The sequence below is a fragment of the Microcaecilia unicolor genome, chromosome 3 (assembly GCF_901765095.1).
Source record: "Microcaecilia unicolor chromosome 3, aMicUni1.1, whole genome shotgun sequence".
Classification (NCBI taxonomy): Eukaryota; Metazoa; Chordata; class Amphibia; order Gymnophiona; family Siphonopidae; genus Microcaecilia; species Microcaecilia unicolor.
The window spans coordinates 397,462,475-397,474,511 of NC_044033.1; the positions used below are offsets into that span (position 1 = coordinate 397,462,475).

The 12,037-nt window shown below is 44.3% G+C and overlaps 1 protein-coding gene across 1 annotated transcript in view; it reads left to right on the forward strand.

Moving 5' to 3' along the window:
- The window catches only part of MCM3 (minichromosome maintenance complex component 3), an 85,761-nt gene that overhangs the window by 18,962 nt on the left and 54,762 nt on the right, over positions 1-12,037 (forward strand). The window contains exons 7-8 of the mRNA XM_030198734.1: positions 7,925-8,078; positions 9,106-9,237. Coding sequence (XP_030054594.1) covers positions 7,925-8,078; positions 9,106-9,237 — 286 coding nt within the window. The remainder of the gene's footprint in view (positions 1-7,924; positions 8,079-9,105; positions 9,238-12,037) is intronic.

A 12,037-nucleotide genomic window follows, 5' to 3' on the forward strand; every position in this document is an offset into this window, starting at 1 on the left:
GAGTTTGGGAGGACTTTATCAAGTACTTTATTGTAGCACTCCGAGGGAGCTCAGAGAGTAATAGTGCTCCTTTCCTTAGCGTCCCTCCGGACCGGACCAGGATTGGACTGATGGGTTGTGCTCGCCTACCAGCAGGTGGAGACTGAGAAAAACTCTGACTCTTGAGAGCCAATAGGAGCCCTGGCCATGTGACCTTAGCCTCAGTATTTTCTCAGTCTCCCAGCAGGTAGGAAGTGAGCCCTTTAGTCTCTCTCTATCTCTTTCTCTTTTAGAGGTTCATAATTACAACAACAATAATACTACCTCTTCTTCTGTGCCTAGGAATTCTCTATTAGACGCTGGGCAGGTAGGAATTTCTTTTTCCTTTCTTTTACAGCCTCTGGGGGTGTTAAACTCGGGTGTCCCCGGGTCCCTCCCCCCTTCCTCCCCATCTCCCACATGTAGCTGGGAAGGGCTACCCTTTGTTTAGAAAGGTGTATGTCTTTGGGAGAGGCAGCCACTCTAGAAAGTCACAATTTTAATGAGCAAGCTCAACTGTTTAAAAAAAAAAAAAAAAAAAAATGTATATACCGAGGCTGTTAACGAGCAGGCAGCTCTGTGCTAGTCTACTTCTCTTCAGCACTGTCTTTTCTAACTCGGAAAAAAAAAAAAAAACTTAAGAGAATATTTCTCTTTGGGGATTGTACTTTAAAAGAGTTAAAACAAATAGAAGGAAATTACGAGGAGAAGCCCTTTTTTTCTTTCCCCAGATTTTTCCTGGCAGTCAGCTCGGTTGTGATTTATTATGCTTGCGGAGTTTTTTTCTTTTCTACTTCAGCTGTGAAAAAAATAAATAAATAAATAAATAAAAGATTGGAACAATTCAGTGTTTTTAGACTTTAAAGGGCGATTTTTTATTTTCACAATTATGTTCCTCCGTTTTTCTGGCGTTTTAGTAGCTGTGAATTGAAATTAAAAAAAAAAAAAAAAAAAATGGCGCGAACCGCTTCGGCGCACGCCCGCTCTTCTCCGATCGGTCTGAAAAGCTCAGGATGTGCTGCGCTGTCTATTAGCGTCGGAGGAGAGGCTAAAGCATGTTTTTGCTCGGCACTGGAGGGTAACTTTTTGCTTCCTCTACCAGCGGCAGCGATTTCCGGCTTCTTCGTTTGCGATCGCATCTCCTTTCATGTCCTCCGTGTTTTTTCTTCTTTGATCCTCGTTCTTTTACTTTGGGCGCGCTAGGTAGCCATGTTTGCCTCCAGCTGCAGTTCCCTTTACGAGGCAGCGTTTCTCCGGTTCGGTTTTGTTTTTCTCGGGAGTGTAGAAGGAAACGGAGATGTTGTTTCTGGGGTAGTCTGGGGATTTGCAGCAGACGGGTATATTTCCCTCTGGTCTTTTCTTCTTTGGCCCAGGGTCTGGCCATGGGTCAATGACTGCTTCTCTATACTATATGTTATATAAAGACTCATGTGGGCTCTTTGGAGCAGGGATTGTCTTTCTGTGTGAGGTGTTCTGCGCTGCGGGCATCTGGTACCACTATACAAATGTTAATAATAATTATAATAATATTTTGCTTGTCCCTTATGTTCTTAATGTCAGGTCACCCTTTAGGAGATACCTGTATGTTTTGGTGTCGATATCTTTTGCTTTTGTATTTGGTCAGACTGTTTGATATTTGTGTGTGAGTAGATAGAGCACAGTGAGGATAGAGCACAGTGAGGACCTCTTTCACAGTATTTTTTGCCTTTTCTCATGTCAGGTATTTGATTTTTGTGGCAATTCAGGTAGCTGCACTTGCTACAGTCCTGTCTACCAAGCTCCCAATCATTCAGCTGCCTTAGCAGGCATGCTTTATTCATGTCTTCCCTTCTTTTCCAACTGCCTTGAAGCCTCTCATATTTCATTTTAGCTTTCTTCTGGTTTTTACAGGACATATGGTCACTTAGAGAATAAAGTCATCCTTTCACTTAGATAGTGGACGGTCCTCAAACCATCTACTCGTGTTTTTCTCTACTCTATCAGTTCAGCATTGGCAGATTATAAACATCCTGGTTTGGTCCAGTATGCCTATATATACCATCTGCTATCTCTTCCTCTTCCTTAGAGACCTGATGTTATATCAAGCTTTCTTGAATTCAGATATAGTCTTGTCTACACTGCCTTCACCAAGTGGCTGTGGCACAACTTCACCTTTTTCATTTTCATTCTATGCGCCTTCACTCCAGAGTGTTCTTTCAATTGGAAGGGGATTCAATCACTTCCTGTGTATTTAGGCCATAGGTATATAAGTATGGTTATGCTGGGTAAGGCCTAAAGTCCATCAAGTCCAGCATTCATATCTAATGGGCATAGGTACATAAGTTTTGCCATTCTGGGGAAGCTCAAATGTCCACCTTTCTACAGCCAGAACAGCATTAAAAAAAAAAAAAAAACTCTCACGAGAGTATCGAACAGAAATCTCTGCTCCAAAAGCAAGGCTGTGCAGTAATTCTGCAAACTAATGCATACAATATTTGTCATGGCTGTTCACCACTAGGAATACTGGGGACCCTGGGCCTAGGTTCGGTGTTTTAACCTGAAACAAGCTCAACATTCATATCTATTGGGTGTGAGTCTGGTACTACTTCTACTACTACTTAACATTTCTAGAGCGCTACTAGGGTTACGCAGCGCTGTACAAATTAGCGGAGAGGGACGTTCCCTGCTCAGAGGAGCTTACAATCTACATCTCAGTGAGGGAGGACGCATGACCGTGGTACGTGGATTAGTGGTATGTGGATTAGGGAGATCCAAGAAATTACAGGCCGGTGTCTCAGACGTTCATACTGGGACAATTTTTTTCTGTCCGGAGCGTACTACCATAGCTGGTGGACTCCTATATTCAGAACTTTCTATATTCAGAACTTACCCAACTATGGAACGCCATACAGATAGGGTTGGAGTTTGTAGCCCTATTTCACTGGTGTCCTTGGTCACCCTTCCTCTTTTCCTCAGGATCCAGAGAATGGTTAATTTTTTTTGCTTATGCATTAACCGGTCATTTTCAGCAGTACTCTCTCTTCCGTTTTTATAGATCTAAGAGGATGTTCATTGCGCTCTTAGGGTCATTTCATTCTTACCTAGACTGCCTAATTGGAGAAAGTCTTATCAGCAGAGTTCTCAGGTCACGCACCGGGTGTTGCATTTCTTACAGTCTCTAGGTTGGGTGGTGATTGTAGCCAGGCCTCTCATTTGATCTCTCATCAGATATCTCTGATTTTCTCTTTGTTTAGTCAGGTTGGCGCACAGTCTTTTGTCTCCTCTGCAAACATCCCAGTTTATATTTTTCTTGGTGACCTTGGGCCTTCGGCCATTTCCTCGCTCTATTCTGCAGAATGCAATTTTACTTTCTAATGCCCAAGAAGGAATTTTCCTTCATCCTATTGCGAATCTCAGGGTCATCAATCGCGCTATTTAAGTGTCATCTAGTTATCTCAAGAACCTTAGTTCTGTCATTGGGATGCTTCGTGCAGTACACTTTTTGGCAGAAGCTTGGCCTCAGCAATTCGTTTTACCTTCGGGTGAATTTTGTTTTCCCTACTGACAAACAAGGCGGAGAGAGCTATGTTGGTCCTTGCCATGGCAATGGGTTATGTCTTCCGCCAAGGAGGAGTTAAGAGTATACTCTTGAGTTTGTACGCATTTTTTCTTAGTTGTGTCACCCTGCATTTAGGTGAATGGACTCTCATTTTTTCAGCCTTACTTCCTCACTGCGACACTTCAGGGCTATCTCTTTTTGCCTTCAGGCTCACGAACATTTCTTGCTTCTTCCGTTCAGCAACAGTCTTGACGGAGACAGGGACAGATGCCAACGTCCAGCAGGGGTTTTTCAACCTTCTTTATGCGTTTCTTCCGTCATCTCACTAGGTGTTTACGCAGAACCAAGGCACCCTTCTACATCCGGCCCCCCAGTCACTCAAACTTATGGCGTGGTTACTGGGTCCGCAACATCTTTGATATTTTCGCAGGAAGTACTTCAAGTTTTAATTGCTTCCAGACAGAAATCTACATTAAAGTCCTATGAATCAAAGTGGCGACAGTTCACTCTGTGGTGCTCCTCTCGCCTCTTCATTCCACAAACAGTACCATTTTGCATGTTTTGGAATGTCTTCTGCATAGTGCGAAACCTTGTCTGTCTTACTCATCCATTAGAGTTCATTTGGCAGCTCTATCAGTGATGCATGATACTGTTGACAACCGCACGCTTATGCAGCATCCACTGTCAAAGCGGTTTCTTAAAGGAGTCCTGCACCTGTACCCCCCGCTTCGTCCACCAGCTAGGTGAACTAGGTGAACAGACTCTTAAAGTTCTGTTTTCTAGTAGCCATAATTTTTTCTATAAAGTTTTCCTCTTCAAGCAGGGTTTCCTAGTAACCATTGCAGCAAGTAGATCTATGTGTGGAATACTTCTACGGTTGGTAACTTCTTTTTGGTCTGCTGTAGTTTAAAGTTTTCACCTTTCCCAATCGGTTTTTTCTTATTGGTTTTGTCCTTCTAGCCAGTAGGCGTAAAAGTCTTTCATTGTTTCTAACCCGCTATATCGCGAAGGATCAAGGAAATGAGAATGTCTATTTCTCTTCTCGCTGAGAGGGCAGTTCCACAGCGTATTACAACATATTCCACAACTTCAGAAGCGGGCTCTATTCTTACTATGGCGATTTTTGGTGCTCTCGGTGCACATTGATAAGTTGGCAACTTAGTCCTAGTTTCATTTTATTTTTCTCATTGGGTCACACTACATGTTAGTTGTCGCCAGGTGGCCTATGCAGCATGAGCATTTCTCTGCAGTTTTCATAGGGTCCCTCCCTTCAGATTACTGCTTTGGTACTTCCCATCAGTCCAATCCTGGTCCGGTCCGGAGGGACGCTAAGGAAGGAGAAATTAGATCTTACCTGCTAATTTGCTTTCCTTTAGTCCCTCCGGACCGGACCAGGCCCCTCCCATGTTCTCTCTACTCTTTAGCTTCTTTTATTAAGTAGAAAGTGTATTCAGTAGGAAGGGTATTCATTCCTTTACGATTCGTGGAACAATACTATATATATACAGAACTTTACCTGGTTTATATTGCTGGGGAGCTCAATTGCTGGAATCTATCTATAAAACCTTAAATACGCCATACCACTTCTCTGGTGAGAGTTGTGGCTGAGCTCAGTTGCTGGAATATCTATAAAACCTTAAATATGATTTACCACTTTTCTGGTGAGAGTTGCTGGTAAGCTCAGTTGATAGAATATATATAAAATCTTAAGTGGGCCATACCACTTCTCTGGTGAGAGTTGCTGGTGAGCTATAAGACAAGTGAGCCATACCACTTCTCTGGTGAGAGTTGCGGGTGAGCTATATTATACGTGAGCCATACCACTTCTCTGGCGAGAGTTGCTGGTGAGCTATAGTACAAGTGAGCCATACCACTTCTCTGGTGAGAGTTGCTGGTGAGCTATAGTACAAGTGAGCCATACCACTTCTCTGGTGAGAGTTGCTGGTGAGCTGTAATACATATCGGGCCATACCACTTCTCTGGTGAGAGTTGCTGGTGAGCTCTGATACTTGGCATTGCCGAGTGCTTTGTGGCTGCTAGGATTCCATACGGCACAGAAGGTCTTTCTTTCCTGCTTTGTTATTCAAATACTGAGGCTAAGGTCACATGGCCAGGGCTCCTATTGGCTCTCAAGAGTCAGAGTATTTCTCAGTCTCCACCTGCTGGTAGGCGAGCACAACCCATCAGTCCAATCCTGGTCCGGTCCGGAGGGACTAAAGGAAAGCAAATTAGCAGGTAAGATCTAATTTCTCCTTTCCACTTCAACTCTAGATTATATAATGGCATAGCAAGGGTGGATCCTGAGCTCCACTGGATGTTTCCTGGTCAAGATTTTCAGTCTGCATAGTTTCTAGCATCTAGAGTTGGATTCCTGTCATCAGTGTGTGTACCTGGTGTCCATAAAGACTTCACTGGTTTCACTCTTTTGCAGAGTAGAGCTTCCTTTGCATAATTCCTATTCTCTGGTATCCTTGAGAATGGCTTTTATTTTCTTCCCTGGACCCTGCCTCGGTAAGGGGGCCACTGTGGAGAAGATCTGAGAACCTGCGAATCCTTGTGTTTATCTAGGGCTTTTTTTGAGGGGGTACTTGGGGGGCACGGAGTACTTGGCACCTTTTCCATTGTCTTAAAATTGAACCATGATCCCCAAGTTTTAATGAAAGAGCTCAGGCTCTACACACCAATTCTGCCTTGTCATAGATTCTGTGACTGGTTTCAGGGAGCCTGACTATTGTGGGGTGGGTCCCTCAGTGATCATCCCACCTCTGAAGGGTGGCCTGGCATTTGAGTACTGGCACCTTTTTCACTAGAAAAAATGCACGGTGTTTATCAGGCTATTCAGGCTTTGATTTAAGCCTGCACTCTAGTTTTGGTACTTGAGAAAGTGGGAAACAGCCACAGGATTTGGTCTGGTAGGACTGAGGTTCTTGATCTGACAAATTCAGAAAGCTAACAGTATGCTGTAGCTTTCTCTGAAAGTAGTTGTACTCTTGGTGTATGCAGACCTATAGAGTCAGTTAAAATGTACTGACTCCAGCTTCAAAACAAAAACAGCATTATAATATATGGTAGATATATCATTTGATTGTATAGATATATAGATCTTTGTCCTAAATCTAAAGTACTGGTAAACATAGATCCAGAACAAGAAATTTAAATCCTAATATAAGTAGAGGAGTCGGAGCTTGAGTTGGAGAGTAGAAAAATTAAAGGAGTCTGAGTCAAAAGTTTGGTGTACTGACTCCACAGCTCTGGGCGTATGGAATTCTCATTCTTGGGATAGTGACAGTGAACTGATTTGGGTTTCATAAGGTTTGGCTTTAGTGGTGAATTGGAAACCCAAAACATTGCAATTGCCTTCAGTAGCTTTGTTTATAGCATACTATGGATCTAAAGGCAGCCTCATACTCCTATAAGAGGAGTGAAATGGGCTCTGAGCTGTTTTTTTCTACCTTCTTCTACTGGCAGTATGACATGGAGGTGTATTTTCAAAAGCACTTAGACTTATAAAGTTATGTAGTAACCTATGGAACTTGGTAAGTCTAAGTGATTTGAAAATAAGCCCCATAATCTTCTTGACTAGACTAGTCTGGCAGGACTCAAGAAAGGAAATTAACAGGTAAGTCCAAATTTGCCCATCTCATGAAAATCAGACTGGTTTGCAGCCCTCCAGGATTGCAGTTTGATACCCTTCAGCTATAAGTTTATTCCTGCTTAAGTAAAATGTCCCTGCAATAAGACTACATCCTGTGAAACCATGGGATTGACCTACCACTCTCTGGCCACAAAATGTGTTCTCCAGCTTCAGGAAATGGCAGAAAGAAAACTCTTCATATAAGATTCACAGTGTACACTTTTATGGCAAGGTGGAAGAGTTGGCTATCCTCCTTTATTGGTGCTGAAACTGTTTTCCTGGCACTGTCCTTGCACCTTCTGGCTCCTAGAAAGGAGTTTTTGTGCTCGGCAGCCAGGCTGCTTGTATTCTCAGGGATGACTTCTGTTGGTGCAGTGTTCATCCACACTGCTGCATCAGGGTCAATAGCTTTGTTCTGTAAGGATTCCCAAATGCTACACACAATGCTCTGTGCATGACATTCTAGAACAAGAGGTCCAGGCAGGGGGTGGAAGGGAGGTGGATTCAGGAGTAACGTTGGGAAGTAGTTGTTCATGGAAGAGGTAATGGATGCATGGAAACGCCCTCCGGGAGAGGTGATAGAGGCAAAAGCAGTACCAGAATTTGAGAGAGCCTGAAATAAGTATGAGGGTCATTGGTTATTAGGAAATGAAGCAAAAAAAATCTCAAGTGGAATCTGTTCATTACATCCTTTGTTTCTGTGGAATTAACTGTCCTCCCTCCCCTTTTCTCAGGATATCTTTGATCAGCTTGCACGATCTCTGGCTCCCAGCATTCACGGACATGAGTACATTAAGAAGGCAATCCTCTGCATGTTGCTTGGAGGGGTGGAGAAGATTCTGGATAATGGGACACGCATCAGGGGAGATATCAATGTCCTGTTGATAGGTACTTTGAGGAGCGAGGCTTGGTTTGCTTTGGGTTGAGTAGATCTTACCTGAAATTAGATGCTTCCCCCTCCCCCCAAACACACACACACACACACTTGGCTTTTATCCCGTAGCATGTCTCCATCTTTTTGTTCCCCCCCCCAATATCCTCACCACCTCTATTTTTTAACAAATGTAAATTACAATCCTTGTTACCTACTTAGCATACAAGGACTAAAGGATCAGGACATGGGGAGTAAGAGGGCACCTGGTGCCCTCACACCATTACTTTGTTTTCCTTTCATTTGATAACCTCCACACGTGAGCCTTAAAGTGGCAAACAATAAAATACTACTACTACTTATTTCAGTAAACTTGCGCAGCATTGTATACAAACATGTAAGAGTTTCCCTGCTCGACAGTCTATTCAAGATGGATAAATAGGACAAATAAGGATTAAGAAGTCCCATTTATTATGGGAATGATTAAAACAGCAGATATTGAACAGGTGAATAAGGGATTAAGGGGTCCTTTTACTAAGGTGTGCCAACAGATTTAGTGTGTGCTGATTAGCGGGGGGTAAATGGCATGCAGCCCATAGGAATACAGTAAAAGGATGCCTAAGAATTAAAAGCTATAGGAATCCTTTTACTGTATTCCTATGGGCTGCATGCAAAGGATATTTAATCAAATGGTATAAATCCTTTTACATGACATAATCAGACTCTCCCTTTTCCCAGGCCTTTACATGTATTCCCATGTATTGTCTATCTGAAAGGCAGGTTGGTTTGTTTTACAGATTACCAATTTGGCCCAAAGGTCTGTTTAGAGCATTGTACAGCCCCCCTCCACTCACCCCCTTTCTGAAACCATAAAATAACAAATGTACAAAAAGTAAATAGACACAGTTACAATTATGTTAATATACAAATCTAATCCAGAATGTGGCTTGTTTTCCACAGAATAAATTGTATATTCCAAATAACTCTCAAAACGTGCTTGCAGCTCTTTTCTCACTTTTTTTTTTCTTTTTTCCCTTTTTTCAGGAGATCCATCTGTTGCAAAATCTCAGTTGTTGCGGTATGTGCTATGCACAGCACCCCGGGCCATCCCCACCACGGGTAGGGGGTCTTCTGGGGTGGGTCTTACTGCTGCTGTTACCACAGACCAGGAGACAGGTGAGTAGAAGCCCTTCAGGCCAAGGTTCATATAGCTTAGCACAAGACTTCCTTTTTCCACTGAGGGCTTTTGAGGAAGGTGAGGATGGGGATGGGGATCCCATCTTGAAATGTGAATGTCCTTAACCTGTCATGGGGAGAACACCAAAGAGCACTATAATGGAATTTGTTTTAGAAGGAGCAGTAGGTATACCACAGAGAGATATTTGGTCTTTTGCAATTAGTGTGAGAAAGTGAAGCCCATTTTGTGCTTGTTTTCTCCCCCCACCCCCAAACCTCTTCCCTGTCAGTTTGGTTTCTGGAGTAAAATGATCAAGTCTGGCCTTTCCTGGTTTGCATTGTTGCATGTAGATTTGGGGTAGGGGAAGTGGTTATTTCTGTAACAGTACCTCATAAAAAGACTCCCTGGGATGTAGTATTCTGCTTTACATAATACTTGTGGTTGGGGGTTCAAGGCCCATCTCCATGGGAAGTTTATGAGTAGATTGGGGAGGAGAGATGTTACTTTTGGGGTTTAATATTTGTCAAATGCAGATGACTCTGTTTCTGATTTGCTCATGTTTGTTGTTTCCTGTTGCTCATCAATAAAAACTGTTTGAACATAAGACTCCCTGATATGCTGCACACACCACAGTCCATAGCACAGTGCATGTTTTCACCCAACAGAGGGAGCTTTGCTTTGTTTCAGTTGATATGCTGCAGTCTACAAGGAGATACTCCTGGGAGAAATCTGCACAGAATTCAGCACTTGCTGTGCAGAATTCAGCACATGCACCAGTATCAGCTGCTCTTCCTGAATCTGTCCCTCTCCTCCAAAGAGATCATGTGGTAGGAGGTGAACTGCTGCACCTCAGACTCCTGGCTTCTCCTCTGCTGGCCTAGATCCAGCTGTAGATGTGAACCATTAGGCTGTACATGTGCAATTTACATGAACAGTCAGGACTAGTCTGGCAAAAGAGGAAAAAATGTCCTGATGTTCAGTGGTTCACTGCCTGCTCCTCTTGATATGCAGTCTCTGTGGGGAGAGAGAGATTGAGGAGACTAGTTGATGCTGGTGGCTCTGTTTGTGCTATGGGGATGAGAGGTGGGAGAGCTGGGAGCAGAGCAAGGCAAGTATGTGATGGGGTGGGGTGGGGGGGCAAGAGAAGGTGAGTGTATGTGATGAGGATGGGGGGGCAAGAGAAGGTGGGTGTGTGCAATGAGGATGGGGGGCAAGAGAAGGTGAGTGTGTGCGATGAGGATGGGGGGCAAGAGAAGGTGGGTGAGTGCGATGAGGATGGGGGGGGCAAGGGAAGGTGAGTGTGTGCGATGAGGATGGGGGGAAGGGAAGGTGAGCGTGTGCGATGAGGATGGGGGGGCAAGGGAAGGTGAGAGTGTGCAATGGGGATTTGGGGGGGGGGGGGCGACAGAGCAAGGTGAAAGTGTGCCGTGGTATTTGTCTCATCACAGTTGCCCGGCCTGTTCTTTCCCGGCTGCATGGGCAGCCTTCAGCTTGTGCCTGCACTTGCAGGAACATTTGCTGCCTTCTGCTGTGTTTACTGCAGGTACTGGATTACGGGATTCCTTGTTCTGGTTGCTACAGTTCTATGCCACTTGGGACTGTATTTTCCCCTTTCCAGAGCTATGGCCATTTTTCTCCTCTCTGATATGAGGGCAGCTGGCGGTCCATGTCTGCATGGGCACCTAGTGGTGCGCTGCTGCAGTGGCTGCCATGGGGACATATCGGTCATCCTGGCATGGCCTCTTTTTATTTATTTATTTTATTTATTGGTTTATCATTTCTTACACGATTAACATGCAATTGAAACACATTGTATGACTTGGATACAAAAAAACCGAAAACATTTGTTATAAGTTCTGAAATTACGGGTGCATATACTGAACCCATTAGGAAAAACAAGTTATACAATTCTTTAGACCACAATTAAAATTAAGGTGGGGGGAGTGATTTAGATAATAGGAGATCATAAGGAAAAAACTGGCATGGCCTCTTTAAGGGGGCAATCCCATGTGGCGCTGGGAATGTTAGACTACCGGCTGTCTGACCTGTTTTTTGGTTCCTTGTGGCACTGTCGGCCTTTCGCTTCTGACTACATTTGTGGACTTCAACTTCAGCATATGGTGGCATTTCCACCTCTCAGCTGTCAGCACTTTTAGCCACCTTGGGCCCATTCCGGCATGGGCGATTGCTATTCAGATTATTTAGCGCTTGCACTATTGGCCTTTGGGCCACTGTAGCCTTGTGGCTTGGAGTAGGTGCCGGTTGGGATGCCCCCTGGGCACCTAGCAGGTTGCAACCTTCTGTTTTTTGCTTCTGATTGTTGGAAGACAGTTGTGGCACCTTCACCGACCTCTTTATGGCCGTTGTTTCAGGACCCTCCTGTTGGGGGCTGTGTGGGCTGCCTGGCCTCACTGCCCACTTCATACTGTCAGGTTCTTGCTGTCTTGAGTGCTCTCTCTCAGCTGGGCAGGTGGCGTGATTGTGTCTGCTTTTGTAGGCACTCCTTCATTGTTAGCAGATTCAGCTGCGTCAGCCTCCAGCAGTTCCTGTAGCCACTGTCAGCATCTGCCTCACAGTGACAGCGTCAGCTCAGTGCATGGCTACGGCTGCTTGGCTAGCTTGTGGCTCTGATATTGGTAGAATTCATCTCTTTCATGACTGTTGAGCATCTTCCATTTGTATATGTGGAGTGCGGCTCCATCATGGTCTGTACAGCATGGTTTCCGCTTTCCACACTGCTCGGTATTTGGAGATCCAAGTCACCGGAAGGAGAGCTGTTCTGCTGACCTAGAAACCATA